At 44.3% G+C, this 17,050-nt stretch overlaps 1 protein-coding gene across 12 annotated transcripts in view; it reads right to left on the bottom strand.

Annotated features, from left to right (window-relative positions):
• Window positions 1–216: 216 nt before the first annotated feature.
• The window catches only part of LOC112234772 (mitogen-activated protein kinase kinase kinase kinase 4-like), a 100,296-nt gene continuing 83,462 nt past the window's right edge, over window positions 217–17,050 (bottom strand). For all 12 annotated transcript variants that reach the window (XM_042306477.1, XM_042306478.1, XM_042306471.1 and 9 more), the window contains 6 exons: window positions 14,061–14,195; window positions 13,514–13,614; window positions 13,189–13,338; window positions 12,809–12,968; window positions 12,549–12,688; window positions 217–3,485 (listed from right to left, as the gene is read on the bottom strand). In XM_042306477.1, coding sequence (XP_042162411.1) covers window positions 3,402–3,485; window positions 12,549–12,688; window positions 12,809–12,968; window positions 13,189–13,338; window positions 13,514–13,614; window positions 14,061–14,195 — 770 coding nt within the window. In that variant the 3' untranslated portion in view covers window positions 217–3,401. The remainder of the gene's footprint in view (window positions 3,486–12,548; window positions 12,689–12,808; window positions 12,969–13,188; window positions 13,339–13,513; window positions 13,615–14,060; window positions 14,196–17,050) is intronic.

Below are 17,050 nucleotides of genomic sequence, written 5' to 3'. Positions count from 1 at the left end.
GTAGTGACTGGGTGTATTGATACACCATCCAAAGTGTAATTAATAACTTCACCATGCTCAAAGGGATATTCAGTGTCTGCTCTGCTCTGTATTTGTTGTAGAAAATATTTCTTACCATCAGGGACATACTATTGGATAATGATGACATTCTCACACTCTCCACTTCAAGAATTCAGTCAGTCAGAGAGGGGACAAGACAAAAGACTACAGTAAATCTTTAAATTACTTTAGAGTTTATTCAAAGAGAAAACACCTTCAGGAAAATACAAGACTTCCTGTCATACACAGAGAGCACATAAGTTAGAGTAGCATGGAAGAAACACTGGAAAAAAACACCCAAGCCTGACTGACATCGAAGCCGGCAAGGAACGGACTTTGTCACTAGAATGTCCCCACAATGCTGGGAACGACATTATGGGATCATCTGGAAAAGCAAATGTTGCATGTGTATTCTTAATTGAGTTTTGAGTTGTTTGAGAAAAAAAAAAAAAAAAAATGGCATAATTTAGGATTATTGATAAATCATGTTCAATATAAAACAAGCTAAAAAAAACTAATATCATGATACACATTAGTGTAACAAAACATTGCCTCTGTAAACATTGTCATTTTCTCAACCTAACATGAGCGTTATAATATTCAACCACTGCAAAGTACATAAACTATTGTTAAGCTTCTTAACTAAGTCTAAAACTTAATGCTTCAAGTGAGATCTTAAAAAAGTATATTTATCAACATAGTGGTTTCGTCATTCTTTTTACACTTTTAATGTTGCCATATTGGCACTTTTATAAAACATAAAATCAGCAAGTGACTGCTTTTCAGATTGCGAAGAAATTGTTGTCCGTCTTTCCATTAATAGAATATCAATAACCATAACCTTAATAAACTCACTTATGCCACTCATGAAGGCCTTGATGTAACCAAAAAGACATAGTGGAACAGTGCTGGGGGGGGCTATTCAACACACACACACATACAGCATTGGGGTTCGCTTTTCAAACAGGTTTCTTTTTCCATATATAAAAAAGGTTGGCTTGTGAAACAATTCTGTGATGTATAATTTTCAGTGCCTTTCCCACAGCTCTACACACAATGAATGGCATGACTGTCAGTAGGAGAAAGACTCAACTCAGAGAGTGATTGACCCACTATGGAGTCTGACACACAGTTAGGGTAGAGAATCTGTCCCCTTGGGTGAAATAGCTTTGATCCATCATCACCATTAAACCACTGTTGTGTTCCTTGGGAAAAGTAGGGTAATCCTACTCAGGAAAATAATATTCATGTTGTTTGTCACCATGGTTTAGGCAGGTCAGATACCCTGTCGTGAGAGAGTCGTGGCAGGGAATATTGCAGTGTATTGAATAGTCTTCAGATGTACAGACTATACCCTTTAACAGTGAACAACAACAAAAAAAGAATCTTCCCAAAGTGGGTTTCTGTGGTGAACACCTTCAGAGAGCTGTAGAATCACAGATGTCACCCATGCTCTGCTCTCCTCTGATTTGAAACAGTTGTTTTGATTTGCCTTCCATTAACAAGCTGACACATCACACGAGAAGGACAAGAAGAAGAGCTCAAGACTTCTTTATTGAGCCTGGCAATGTTTTTTTAGAGTTAAACACTGAGGTCTAAAGCCCTGTTAGCGCATCAGGTTGATTAAGCTACTGTGAGAAAACTGGCCCCACAGGAAACTACTGTAGCCTAGCAACTTCTCAACTCAGAGCTGTTAACGCTTAAGCCCTGATTCACTTTAAAACATTGAGTTTGTGAAAGGAGTCACAACCTAGTCTCAGAAACGACTCAGAATTGCCCCAAAAACCGACATCTTCCTTAGAGCCTCCATTGTTTAATATTCACTTGTGTCAACTTGAAATTGATCACTTGTGACAAGGAACAAAAATGAAATTCTCATGCCTTTGACCACCACACAGTATATTTCTTTCTACATTCTTGACACTTAGTGCATTGCATTCATAAAAAGATACTAATGAAAAACAACAATAAAACACCACCATTATTTCCATCCACAGTCTATGAGTCCATTGAGGTTTGCTGACCATGTGTAACCTTTCTGCTACAAAAACTTACATTGACACCCCTCCTCTCTCATCTATTGGCCCCTTTACTACCACACACATACTGTATATGACCTGAACCTTCTCCTCCACTCTCTTTTATTATATCTGTCTATTCACATCAGGACCATGTCCTCCATCCTGGACTCTGATGGTACAAGCCGGATCACAGAGTCATGGTGGACTGAGGATTCCACTAACATGACAATTGAAACTATGAATGATATTAAATTAATATTTATTATACATAGACACTATTTAAATGTTTTACCCACCCACTCTCTGACTCAAAGCATTTGAATGTGTTGTGGGTTGAAATAAAAGCAAAGAAAACTGGAGGCTATGTGCATTGTGATTTTTAAAACCAAGGTAAAATAAATATTAACTCCAAATACTTACTTTTTTTTAGGGAATCATAATAAAATAAAAAACACTATTTCAAAGTCCATCTGGTTCAAATGTTTTTACATGAACTTGCACATTAAATTACGGTAGCTGTCCTAACTATCAACACACTCCAGCTGAGTCCTCTCAGATAACAGACTTACGGTAAAATGCATAGGCCCTTCCCACACACTGTGTCATGACAGCATTGAGCCTAGAACCAATTGGCTCCCTTGCACAGCTTCTTTATTCCCACCTCCTCCCTGACTGACAGCTTCAACACCCCCCCTCCCCCACCCTCCCGCAGTCAGCAATCATTGGACCAAACAGAAAGACATTGACATAAACTACTGTAGCATTAACACTGTATGCTCCGCCCCCTGCCCCTCCTTCGCTAAGGAAAGGAAGGGGAGGGGGACTCCTGAAATACGAGCAGAAGATGCACAGAGTAGTTAGTGGTAGACTTCAAGCCCATACCACAGTCGCGAACTAGGAACGACACACACACACACACGCACACACGCACACACGCCTTCAGGGCAATGGCCCCGCACAGACGTGTGTCCACAACCTGTTGAGCACCAAAGTGGGGCAGACTGTTCACCCCCTTTCTTCACATTTTTTTATTTGATTTATAATCAATTAACTTCTTTTTTTTTTTTTTTTTTTTTACAATTCTCATATCTGGTATTCAAGGCTGGGGCGATGTCATCTGCCAGGTCGCAATTGTAAATGAGAACTTGTTCTCAACTTGCCTACCTGGTTAAATAAAGGTGAGAAAAAAAACCAAGATGTTGTGTATCCTCAATATAGCACGATGCCCCGGGTCGAAGGTCATGATTATGTCGGAGGTGGTTGGCTTTTAACCGATGGCATCGTTAAACGTCGGGTAAAACGTGGTTGGTTGGTTTCCAGTGTAGAGGGGGTGTAGTCTCTCTACCAGCTGAGCAGAGAGGTGCGCCCCAGGGTCATAAAGTACACCTGGCTGGCTCCTCCGGATCGCACCGAGGCAAAGAACACCTGCGGATGGGAACACATGCACACACGCCAGTCAATAATGAAACAAATCAGTGACATCAGTAATGACCTTAGTGATCACTGTTTTACAGCCTGTGTTCGTAATGGATGCTCAGTTAAACGACCTGTCCTGATTTGTCAGACGCTTGCTAAAAAACTTTAATGAGCAAGCCTTCCTTCAAGACCCGGCCTCTGTAAATTGGTATAGAATCAGCTTGATCCCCTCTGTCGAAGACGCTTTGACCTTTTTAAAAAATATTTTCAGTGGTATTGTTAACAAACACGCCCCCATAAAGAAAATGAGAATTAACAACAGGTTCAGCCCCTGGTTCGACGGTGATCTGGCAGAATTACTCCACCTCAAGAAGTCCATTTGGTGAAAGGCTTGGCACACGCATACTCAGGCTGACTGGCTCTAGTTCAGGAAAATTAGAAATAAGTACACTCAGGTGAGCAGTTCTCTCTCTGTGGGTCTAATCCCAAGAAGTTCTGGAAAACGGTTAAAGACCTGGAGAATAAACCCTCCTCCTCACAGCTGCCCATGTCCCTTAATGTTGATGATGTGGCTGTTACTGACAAGGAGCACATGGCTGAGCTCTTTAAATCACCACTTCATTAAGTCAGGATTCCTATTTGACTCAGCCATTGCCCGTCCAACATTTCCTCATCTCCCACCCCTTCCAATGCGACTAACCCCGATGCTCCTCCCTCTTTTTCCCCTGCCCCGCTACAAAGTTTCTCACTGCAGGCAGTCACTGAGTTGACTTGGTCAAAGCTTTTGATACAGTAGACCATTACATTATTGTGGGCCGACTAAGGAGTGTTGGTGTCTCTGAGGGGTCTATGGCCTGGTTTGCTACCTACTTCTCTCATAGAGTGCAGTTTATAAAGTCAGAACATCTGCTGTCTCAGCCACTGCCTGTCACCAAGGGAGTACCTCAAGGCTCGATCCTAGTCCCCACACGCTTCTCAATTTACATCAACAACATAGTTCAGGCAGTAGGAAGCTCTCTCATCCATGTATATGCAGATGATAGTCTCCTACACAGCGGGGCCCTCCCCGGATTTTGTGTTAAACGCTCTACGACAAAGCTTTCTTAGTGTCAAGCAAGCTTTCTCTGACCTTAACCATGTTCTGAACACCTCTAAAACAAAAGGTCATGTGGTTTGGTAAGAAGAATGCCCCTCTCCCTACTGGTGTGATTACTACCTCGAAGGGTTTAGAGCTTGAGGTAGTCACCTCGTACAAGTACTTGGGAGTAGGGCTAGACGGTACAATGTCCTTCTCTCAGCACATATCAAAGCTGCAGGCGAAGGTTAAATCTAGACTTGGTTTCCTCTATTGTAATCACTTCTCTTTCACCCCAGCTGCCAAACTAACCCTGATTCAGATGACCATCCTACCCACGCTAGATTACGGAGATACAATTTATAGATCGGCAGGTAAGGGTGCTCTCAAGCGGCTAGATTTTCTTTACCGTTCGGCCATCAGATTTCCCACCTCACTTTATTCTATTTTCCTCTGCAAACTTGTCATCTCTGTGTACCCGTCGCAAGACCCACTGGTTGATGTTTATGTATAAAACCCTCTTAGGCCTCACTCCCCCCTATCTGAGATACCTACTGCAGCCCTCATCCTCCACATGCAACACCGGTTCTGCCAGTCACATTCTTTTAAAGGTCCCCAAAGCACACACATCCCTGTGTCACTCCTCTTTTCAGTTCGCTGCAGCTAGCGTCTGGAAAGAGCTGCAACAAAAACTCAAATCTCCATCTCTTCATTCAAAGACTCAATCATGGACACTCTTACTGACAGTGTGGCTGCTTTGCGTGATATATTATTGTCTCTACCTTCTTGCCTTCTTGTGTTGTTGTCTGTGCCCAATAATGCTTGTACCATGTTGTGCTGCTGCCATGTTGTGTTGCTACCATGTTGTTGTCATGTGCTGTTTCTACAATGCTGTGTTGTCATGTGTTGCTGCCATGCTATGTTGTTGTCTTAGGTCGCTCTTTATGTAGTGTTGTGGTGTCTTGTCCTATATTTGTATTTTTAATCCCAGCCCCCATCCCCGCAGGAGTCCTTTTGCCTTTTGGTAGGCCGTCATTGTAAATAAGAACTTAACTGACTTGCCTAGTTAAAGAAAGGTCTTAGTTTTTACCTCGCTCAACTATTTTCATTCAACTTCACCCCGGACGCAACTATTTTCATTTCATTCACCCCGGACGCTTTATCTGGACATGGTTTTACAGGACCTCCACCAGCCAAAGCTAAATAGTAACATTAACACTATGACATTTAGCAGTAGCTGTACTCATAATATATAGGAGAACTATCGCCTTATGGTGAGGATAGCTGTGTTGCCAGCACAGCTTCAGATGCAATCGTTAGGCAAGGGTAATTTAAGTGTAGGAAAGGATGAAACAGCATCTGTGCCACCAGTAAGTAGAGATAGTAGTATAAATATCCCCATACAGTACCCGCAGCCGGACAATTTTCTGGAAAGAAATGCTGTCGGCATACTCAACAGGTGTCGCTCATTCAGCCGACAGAAACTTTCAACCGGTTTTCCCCATTAAGCATTGACTCAGAGTCGGAGGCCGAGCCTTCTCAGGTCTCTCCTCCACCCGCTACAGGGTCTGAGCTGACGAAGCCACCCATTATTAGCTCTGAAAAATTGAAAACCCTAGTCATTGGCAACTCCATAACCCGCATTAGACTTAAAAATAATCATCCAGCGATCATACACTGTTTACCAGGGGGCAGGGTTACTGATGTTAAGGCTAATGTGAAGATGGTGCTGACTAAGGATAAAACTGGCGAGTGCAGAGAGTATAGGGATATTGTTATCCACGTCGGCACCAACGATGTTAGGATGAAACAGTCAGAGGTCACCAAGAGCAACATAGCTTCAGTGTGTAAATCAGCGAGAAAGATGTGTCGGCATCAACTAATTGTCTCTGGCCTCCTCCCAGTTAGGGGGAGTGATGAGCTCTCACAACTCAATCGCTGGTTGAAAACTGTTTTCTGCCCTTCCCAAAAGATAGAATTTGTAGATAATTGGCCCCCTTTCTGGGACTCACCCACAAACAGGTCCAAGCCTGGCCTGCTGAGGAGTGACTGACTCCATCCTAGCTGGAGGGGTGCTCTCATCTTATCTATGAACATAGACAGGGCTCTAACTCCTCTAGCTCCACAATGACATAGCCTGCTGCATGGTCTGCAACCTGATAGCCAGCCTGCCAGCTCAGTGGAGTCTGCCACTAGCACAGCCAATGTAGTCAGCTCAGCTATCCCCATTGAGACAGTGTCTGTGCCTCGATCTAGGTTGAGAAAAACAGAAAATGGCAGTGTTCGCTTTAGCAATCTCACTGGAATAAAGACCTCCTCCATTCCTGCCATTATTGAAAGAGATTGTGATATCTCACATCTTTCCTCACATCCAAGGCAATTATAGTCAATGAACTAATCACTGATCATAATCTTTATGTGATTGGCCTGACTGTAACATGCCTTAAGCCTGATGGATTTACTGTGTTAAATGAGGCCTCACCTCCTGGTTACACTAGTGAGCGTCTAGTCATGTAATCTATGCAGCCTAATCAATAACTTGTTATATCTACTGTTTACAGGCCTCCTGCGCCGTATACAGCGTTCCTCATGGAGTTCCCTGAAGGACGTCAGAGTACAAAATCGGTTAAACACCTATCCGAGGATCTAAATTTAACCATGCGTAATACCCTAGATGCAGTCACACCAGTCACACCCCTAAAAACAAAAAAATATTTGTCACAAGAAATTAGCTCTCTGGTATACAGAAAATACCCGGGCCCTAAAACAAGATTCCAGAAAATTGGAACGGAAATGACGCTCCACCAAATTGGAAGTCATCCGACTGCTCAATCATCCAATTTTTCAAACCTAATTGCAATTTAAGCAAATTACAGACTCCTCTTTCAATCTGTATATTTCTCCATAGCTCAGTTGTCTTGAGTCTGCAAAGACTGTCAGGACCTTGGATCAGTGGAGATCCAAGTATTTTAATCCTGTATCTCTTGACACATTCATGAAAATAGTTATGGCCTCTAAACTGACTCTATTCCAACTAAACTACTGAAAGAGCTACATCCTGTGCTTGACCCTCCTATGTTGAACATAATAAATGGCTCCCTATCCACCGGATGTGTACCAAACTCACTAAAAGCGGCAGTAATAAATTCTCTTGAAAAAACTACACCTTGACCCGGAAAATGTAAAAATCGGCCTATATCGAACCTCTTCAATATTATACCTCTTGGTGATGTCATTCGGAAACACAATGTCAACTTTCACTGCTATGAGGATGACACACAGCTGTACATTTTGATGAAACATTGTGAAGCCCCGAAATTGCCTACCTGGAAGCCTGTGTTTCAGACATAAGGAAGTGGATGGTGGCAAATGTTTAACTTTTAAACTTTGAAAAAACAGAGATGCTAGTTCTAGGTCCCAAGAAACAAAGAGATCTGCTGTTGGATCTGACAATACATCTTGAAGGTTGTACAGTCTCAAAACAGTGAAGGACCAATAATATTTCAAGGACAACTTTATTCCATCTTCTTAACATTGCAAAAACGATGTGGTAGAATTACAACATTATGTTAAACACATTACCTTTATATTCGAATGTATTCCTATATTAGTATTTTCACAATGTCTGTCCTTCTGAGAGGAGTCTCTGAGGCTTAACGCTGACGGCTGATGTACGATGCCTGGGTGATAAAACCTAAAGACTGCATTCCATTCCATGATTAGTGTCTGGGTTCCAGTCTGCCAGTACCAGGCATAACCTCCCTCCAGTTTATTTCTCCCACGTGGCAGATGAATACTGGACTTCATAAATTAAGTGAAGGACCTGGTGTCCTATGTTGCATTAGTATTTGTGTATAGTAGAAAAAGTAGAAAATGACCTAGAGACAGAAACCCGGTGCAATGTAAATCTTGCTGTCCATTGCATGAGAGCACAATCTACCTTTGTATAATTTCACAAATCTGGTGTTTGTTCCATATTCAGGTGGATGTGTCTTAACTATAAAATGCTGTGGCTTAGTTCTGCTCGTAGAGTTCTCAGTGATTACCGTAAGGGTGGCTACCGACCAACTCCATTACTGCAGTAATTAAAAAAGAAAGTTAAATTGTTTTGAAGAAATCTCTCTCCTTTGACTAGAATAATTCCACGACACCATGCTTTTGTCACATCTAGAAGAAAGAATCATACAACACAGGACGAGATGTTAAAAACTGTCCATTGTGCCAATAGATGGTTTGCACTCACATGAGATTTTCCGTGATGTTGACAGAGTGGCATGGGAGGTTTATTTCTTAGACTGGGTTAAGATGTTAATTTTGGGACACATCCTCAGTAGTGTGCCTTCGAATCAGTGGGTGTTTCGCCCTTTAATCACTAAACACCCTCATCAAAGGTGGCCAGCTAAAGGGTGATCAAGCCTTAGCTTGTGTCCCATGCCCAATTAAGATTTCCCACAGGACTATGCAAAGCAGGGGTGTCCTCTTCCCTGAGCCAGCCCTACAGCTGACCGCATACCTCATATGCCCTCCTCAAGTTGGAGGGATCTGAATTGGGTTCTCATGTGGGGGTGGGGGGGTCATGAAGTTATAGCCCAGCAAAGGTCCTTCCGTTTGATCCAGATCCACTGGCTGCCTCTTTCAGCTGCTTGAGAGACTGCTCTGACAGTCTGCCGCAGAGCCTGTCCATGGATTCCAAGTTCTTTCAGCAACCTGACAGTGGAAGAAGCCACGAATCCTCTGCATCCCACTTCAACTGGCCAGACTTTTGCATTCCAGCCACGCTGAGTTGCGTCTGCTGCCAACTCTGTGTAACGCAGTTTCTTACGCTCGTAGGCCTCTTCAACAGAGTTTTCCCATGGGACTGTGAGCTCTATGATGTACACAGCCTTTCGTGCAGGGGACCAGAGTACCATGTCTGGCCTAAGGTTGGTAGAAGCAAGGTGGAAAAATGAGTTGCTGGCCAATATCGACAAGCATCTTCCAGTCCAGGGCCATGGCTAGGTGTCCAGTTTCTGGCTTCGTAGGAGGATGCTTGGGCCTTTTCTGTCCCTCCCGGATGAATGTTGTTGTTTTGACGGGATTGCTTGTTTTTGGAGGTAATGGTTGCACTCCTCTTGGTCTCAAGTGCTGCAGCCAGGCTCTTGAGGACCTGCTTGTGTCTCCAGGTGTAGCGGTAGGTTTGATTGATGTAGGTTTTTTGGTGATGGAAGCACATCATAAACATGATGAAGCTGATGTTGCTTGCCTCCATTTGCAAAAGCTCACTCCAGTTGATCTTTCTCCTCTCCAGGCCTTCCCAACGTGTCCATTGCCCTTGTTTAGCAAGAGAGACAGCCTTTGCACTTCTTGCAGTCTCCTCCTGTCTGCGCACCTCCTCGACCACCAGCTTCCTGCGTTCAGATGCTGTTGCCTTATGGAACGTTGGTTTGCTTGCTGCCAGGCCAAAGCCTCCTCTTCCATGCTGGATTTTCCCCACAATGTCTTGGTGTCTCAGGGCTGATGTTGCTTGCCTTGTATGATGTCCATTTCCATCCAGTTTGTAGGGGAGGTGCAGCCTTGCTAATGATCTGGTCTTTGGAGTCCTTCAATGTCATCTGAAGTCTTACTTTAGAGCACTTGTACTCCTCCGTTAGACTTGTAAGAGGTTGTTCAAGGACCCCTTTGCCATAGAGGCCGATGTTACTCAGGCATCGTGGGACACCCAGCCATTTCTTCACATATGAGGTAATGATTCGCTCCATCTTCTCCACTGTTGTTATTGGGACCTCATAGACGGTGAGTGGCCACATTACCCGGGGGAGAAGTCCAAACTGTAGGCACCAAAGCTTGAGCTTCCCAGGCAGTAGGGTCTTGTTGATGTTCTCAAGACCGTCAGCGATATCCTGCCTTACTTGCTGCACTTGATCTTTATCCCGGAGGCTTTCGTTGTACCATCTACCCAGGCTCTTGACGGGTTGCTCAGACACCGTTGGTATCGGGTCATCTCCAATGCAGAACCTCACATCTTTAAGCTGTCCCTTGATTATGGAGATGCTTCGAGATTTGCTTGGCTTGATTTTCATCCGGGCCCACTTGATGTTATCCTGCAGTTTTGCAAGTAGCCGCCTGGTGCATGCTGCAGTGGTGGTCAGTGTAGTCATGTCATTCTTGTATGCTCGGATAGGTGGGAGACGGAGCCCTTCCTTAGTTCTCTCACTGCCAACCACCCATCTCGATGCCCTGATGATGACTTCCATGGCCATAGTGAAGGCCAGAGGTGAAATTGTACAGCATGCCATTATGCCTACTTCCAAGTGCTGCCATGTTGTTGTGAAGTCAGGTGTTGTGAAACACAATTGCAGGTCTTGGAAATAGGCCTTTACCAGTATAGTGATGGGTTCTGGTACGTGGAAAATGTTGAAGGCTTCCCAGAGGAGTTCATGGGGAACTGAGCCAAAGGCATTGGCCAGGTCGAGGAAGATGACATAGAGGTCTCTCTTGTCCTTCTTAGCTTTTTGGATCTGGTGCCAAATCATACTAGTATGTTCCAGGCAACCAGAGAAACCAGTAATGCCTGATTTCTGTACAGATGTATCAATGTACTTGTTCCTTTCTAGGTAAGTGGACAGCCTCTGTGCTTTTATACTGAAAAATATCTTCCCTTCGACGTTGAGAAGGGAGATTGGTCGGAATTGACTGATGTCTGTCGCATCCTTCTCTTTCGGGATTAGCACACCACCAGCCCTTCGCCATGTCTTTGGTTTTATTTCCTTCTGCCACACTATCCTCATGAGCCTCCAAAGAAAGCGTAGAACATCCGGGGCGTTCTTGTAGAGCTTGTATGGTACTCCATTAGGCCCAGGAGCCGAGGCCGCTCTTGCTCTTCGGACAACGTTCTCTACTTCCTTCCATTTTGGAGGGTCAGTGTCCAGATTGAATTCTGGTGGTTGAATAGGTGGGATGTCATGTGGGATGATTATCTGCTCATGCCTTTTCATGTCCTGGTGGACCTTTTCCTGATGTTCTTCCAGTTCTGGCTTTGGAGTTTTTAGGATTCTGCACTTTTCCTTTGCGAAGAGGTCTTTGACAAACTTAAAGGGTTTTTTATAGAACCGTGATCTTGAGTGTTCCTTCTTCCTACGAAGTTTCCTTAAGTTTTACACTCTTCACAAGGTTGCCAGCCGACATTTAATGTCTGCTTGGAGTAGCATGATACCTTCTCTCTCTGCATCAGAGGCCTTCTTCCACTGCTTCCTCAGCTGCCTTCTCTCTCTGACAAGTATCTTGATCTCCTGCTGCCTCCTAGATTTGGCTGGCGCGGGTGGTGTCTTGCCAATTCTCCTTTAGTTTACTCCAAAGCGATCTTCTCCGTAGTGGTAGATAATGTCTCCCATCCTTTTAAGCTTTTTCTCTGCTGTTCCTACAAGATTTTTGTCAGGTTGTTGTTGATTGTTTCCCACTCTCTCTTTCCAACAGCTTTGGGCCACTTCACACTCGGTCTGTGCCCTTTTATCTTTTCCTCTTTTAGAGGTCTCTGTGGTTGGCTGAAGCCATGAAAACCATGAAGCCATGAAACTGCTGAACAATTAATCAAATGTTCACCCGGACAATTTATATTGCCCCCGCCCCCCCCCCACTTTTTTTTTTTTTTTTTTACACTGCTGCTACACGCTGTTTATTATCTATGCATAGTCACTTTACCCCGACCTACATGTAAAAATTACCTCAACTAACCTGTACCCTCGCACATTGACTCGGTAGCCCCTTTATATAGCCTCATTATTGTTATTGTGTTTCTTTTTAGAAAATGTTTTACTTTAGTTTATTTAGTATTTTCTTAAGTCTATTTATTGAACCTCATTGTTAGCTAAGGGCTTGTAAGTAAGCATTTCATGGTAAGGTCTACACCTGTTGTATTCTGCGCATGTGACAAATAAAATTTGATTTTGACAGAGTTATTCGTGAAAACAGACCTGTGGAGAGTACCTCCAAATGTGTGTGTACGTGTCCATGGGTCTCACCTTGTCGTTCCTCTCACACAGGAACTTGAGTCTCTGGGCTCTCTTGTGCATGAAGACTCCGTCGAGATGTCCAGTCTCCACAGATCTGATCTCTATGGCTTTCTCCCCCCAGCCCATTATCTGGTTAGAACGGATATAGGCTACAGAGAGAAAGACAAAGAGGGATAAGGCGGTGAGTCGGTGGGATGGCAACCGAGTTAACATGTTTAAATACTTAATTTAAGGACCTATTGTGTGTGAGTGTGTCTGTGTCCACTTACCCACAGAAGTGGGCATCTCGCCCCACTGCAGCACCACGTCCTTGGTGATGCGTCCGTAGGTGTTGACATAGACACCCTCGTCCTCGTAACACACCAGCAGCTCAATGCCATCTGTGTTGGGCAGGATGATGATGGCATGGGACTGGATACTGGTCTGGATCTACAGAGAGACATACACAGAGACAGAGAGAAAGAGAGCACGAGAGGGAGAGCGAAAGAGAGAGGGGAAGAGAAGAAAGGATAAGAGAGGGGAGAGAGCAAAAGAGGGGGAGAGCGTGAACGAGCAAGAAATTATTCATTCAATTATGAAGTTATCCTTGAAAAACAAAGGAGGAAGAGAAGGGGATTTGAGGTTCCATAGACATGAGTGTGCTTCTTACATGGGTGGGCAGGTAGATGTCGTAGACGGCCCCTGAGTCCACGTCCACAGCATGAAATCCGTTACTGGAGCCATAGATTACCTTTAACCTTTGACCTTCCTCCACCGTCAGGTCAACCAGCAGGGGCTTGTGCACCAGGTCACCAAACGACTGCAGGGGTCAACCAGGGGGCAAAGGTTATTCACATACAGTACAGTAGTGTGTGTGCATGTGTGTCGGGGAGTCATTTTATCATTGTCATGACAATTTACAATAGCTGCATGACTAATTGAATAGATGGAAGTGAATATCTGTCATGCATAAGCAGGGGCATCGAAGGTTTCACCTTGAAAGCCATGAACTTGTGGTAGGGTTTCGGTGCCCATGCATAGACCTCCACCGAGTTCTTCAGGGCCAAAACCAAAAACTTGATCCTCTCGTATTTCACTGGGGAATAAACCAGTGGGGACACATGAGGATGTTGCCATAAGGAGGCACCAACTAACAGGGTCAATTCAGAGCATCCTCAAGACATTTAATGACACAGTAGCCTTATTGTTTTTAAGTTCTCTGCCCCAGATACTATATGTAGTAGGAAATCAAAGTCTACCAAAATGCTATTAGCTGACATGTATTACAGTCTTATTATCTTACTCAGAGATGTGACAGTACAGAAATGGGACATGGTGTTTGCTGGGTAGACAGAGGGTATTTCGAACGCTGCTGTAGATTTCATTACCAAACTCTGGACTTTCTCTTCCAACATGTTTCAGTCATGACATGAAGTGCTGACTTATAAAACAGTGGTTCCTAAACATTTCTATGCAAAAACTGTCCTCAATTTTTCTCCGCAAAAATGTACTGGCCAGATGCATGCTGGAGATGGGACATACCAACTTTGTAGTGAACAGCACCCTCCAGGTCACCCACAGTGACCCAGCCCTGCTTCTTCTCCACCTCAGGGTCGTTGTGCAGGATCTTGTTCCTCAACCAGGACAGATAGTACACACGCAACTTGTTCTTCTTGCCTTCATAGGACAGGGTCAGACAAGCGGGAGAGGTCAAGAGTCAGGGTACCTACGATATATAATCCATATGTAATGGCACAGGGGGTGAAGTTTCCCCTAGGATCAGCTTCCCCTCAACCCCTCAACCAAACATAAACTTAACCATTAGTGGGGAAAATCCCAAACTGACCTAAGATCAGCATGTAGGGGCAACTTCACCCTACGCCTACCCTACTCCTATGGGTGGAGGAAGCGTCTTTATTGTACACACCAATTTCAATGAATAAAGGTATTATTGGAGTTTTTACTATGTTATTTAATTATTGGTATTATATTAGACATCATTATCAATACTAGTACAGAGGATATGCTGAGTCAATAACAGGGTCTGTATTGTTGTAGAACCTGTACTGAATATTTGACAACACGTTGCAACATAACGGACTATTGTGTTTGTAAATTTAGGTCAAGGTCGAGGTCAAATTGAAAGACAACATTTTCTGTAAACTCACCAACAAATCGGCACACTCACACACAACTTTTACATTCATCTACTGAGAATGATAAAGTACAATGACTTGAAGAATAAAAAATATGTATTTCTATCTAAGCTAAAAACTGAAGAAGCAACATCAAATGGTCTCAACGTCTCTTTTGAGCATGGACCCTTTCTTCATTCATTGCAAAATGACATCAAAATGACACTGCATCTATGTGTGTTTCCGTGCTTCCAGCATGGAAACCTTTGCGTGTGTGTCAGTGGGCATGCAATACAAATATATGATGTCGTACACTCTAACTAGACCATTTACTCCATTTCCTCTGGCTGGATGTCTGTTGGGTGACACCAGAGGAACCAGCGTTGGTTGTTACAGTGAATGAATGACGCGACCACAGCACAGGAAAGAGAAGCAGGAACCTACAGTCAGCCCCCGCCCGACGGTCAGTCAGCCCCCACCCAACGGTCAGTCAGCGGTCAGTCCCCGCCCGACGGTCAGTCAGCCCCCCCCGACGGTCAGTCAGCAGTCAGTCCCCGCCCGACGGTCAGTCAGTCCCCGCCCGACGGTCAGTCAGCCCCCGCCCGACGGTCAGTCAGTCAGCCCCCGCCCGACGGTCAGTCAGTCAGCCCCGCCCGACGGTCAGTCAGTCAGCCCCCGCCGACGGTCAGTCAGCAGTCAGTCCCCGCCCGACGGTCAGTCAGCAGTCAGTCCCCGCCCGACGGTCAGTCAGTCAGCCCGTCCCCGCCCGACGGTCAGTCAGTCAGCCCCCGCCCGACGGTCAGTCAGTCAGCCCCCGCCCGACGGTCAGTCAGTCAGCCCCCGCCCGACGGTCAGTCAGTCAGCCCCCGCCCGACGGTCAGTCAGTCAGCCCCCGCCCGACGGTCATTCAGTCAGCCCCCGCCCGACGGTCTCATCAGAGAGATCAACATCTTAAAAGTGTGTGTGTATGTTCTGTGATAGAAAAATGATGTATTCACCTTATTTGTTGGATATGTAAAAATGATTTACTTAACAAAACAGTAAGATATTTCTGTCCTGTTAATGCTGTGTTTTATGGTCTCCACTCTAGCACCTTGCAGCTAGTCTGGTTGTTGAGGACATGGGTTTTACTAGAGATAGCTTGAAGCTGACGATTGATGTTGGTGATAAAAACCTAAAAGCCGGCATTCCATAGACAAGATGTGGTGTGTGTGACCCGAGATAGAGATAGCCTGGAAGAGTTCAGAACAATCCCTCATTGTCCATTCTTCCTGGCATCTGGGAAACAAAGCCAGGTTGGGGGTAAAACACCATCCTGTGTAGATAACCAAGGTGGCTTATGGGATATGGAACCACTAAGCATTTTTAGGTCCTATATAATATCACTATTTTCATTATCAGTTAGGCTCTCAGCCTAACAGTCAGAACAAGACTGTTGGGTTGACGATTTCATTATTGCAATAATTATACGATATTAAATAAAGATGATTGTTTGAAGAAATGACCAAGTCTCTGTCAGTACTGAATTTCATACGGCAGTGTTTGCATGTCTGTGTTTTCCCGTGTACAGTTGAAGTCGGAAGTTTACATACACCTTAGCCAAATACATTTAAACTCAGTTTTTCACAATTCCTGACATTTAATCCTAGTAAAAATTCCCTGTTTTAGGTCAGTTAGGATCACCACTTTATTTTAAGAATGTGAAATGTCAGAATAATAGAGATAATTATTTATTTCAGCTTTAAATTCTTTCATCACATTCCCAGTGGGTCAGAATTTTACATACACTCAATTAGTATTTGGTAGCATTGCCTTTAAATTGTTTAACTTGGGTCAAACGTTTCAGGTAGCCTTCCACAAGCTTCCCACAATAAGTTGGGTGAATTTTGACCCATTCCTCCTGACAGAGCCGGTGTAACGGAGTCACGATTGTAGGCTTCCTTGCTCGCACACACTTTTTCAGTTCTGCCCACAAATGTTTTACAGGTTGAGGTCAGGGCTTTGTGATGGCCACTCCAATACCTTGACTTTGTTGTCCTTAAGCCATTTTGCCACAACTTTGGAAGTATGCTTGGGGTCATTGTCCATTTGGAAGACCCATTTGCGACCAAGCTTTAACTTCCTGACTGATGTCTTGAGATGTTGCTTCAATATATCCACATAATTTTCCTCCCTCATGATGTCATCTATTTTGTGAAGTGCACCAGTCCCTCCTGTAGCAAAGCACCCAAACAACATGAGGCTGCCACCCCGTGCTTCACGGTTGGGATGGTGTTCTTCGACCTGCAAGCGTCCCCCATTTTCCTCCAAACATAACAATGAGCATTATGGCCAAACAGTTCTATTTTTGCTTCATCAGACCAGAGGAAATTTCTCCAAAAAGTACAATCTTTGTCC

This window comes from Oncorhynchus tshawytscha, linkage group LG26, assembly GCF_018296145.1.
Source record: "Oncorhynchus tshawytscha isolate Ot180627B linkage group LG26, Otsh_v2.0, whole genome shotgun sequence".
NCBI classification, from domain to species: Eukaryota; Metazoa; Chordata; class Actinopteri; order Salmoniformes; family Salmonidae; genus Oncorhynchus; species Oncorhynchus tshawytscha.
This window is presented reverse-complemented; position numbering and strand designations above follow the sequence as displayed.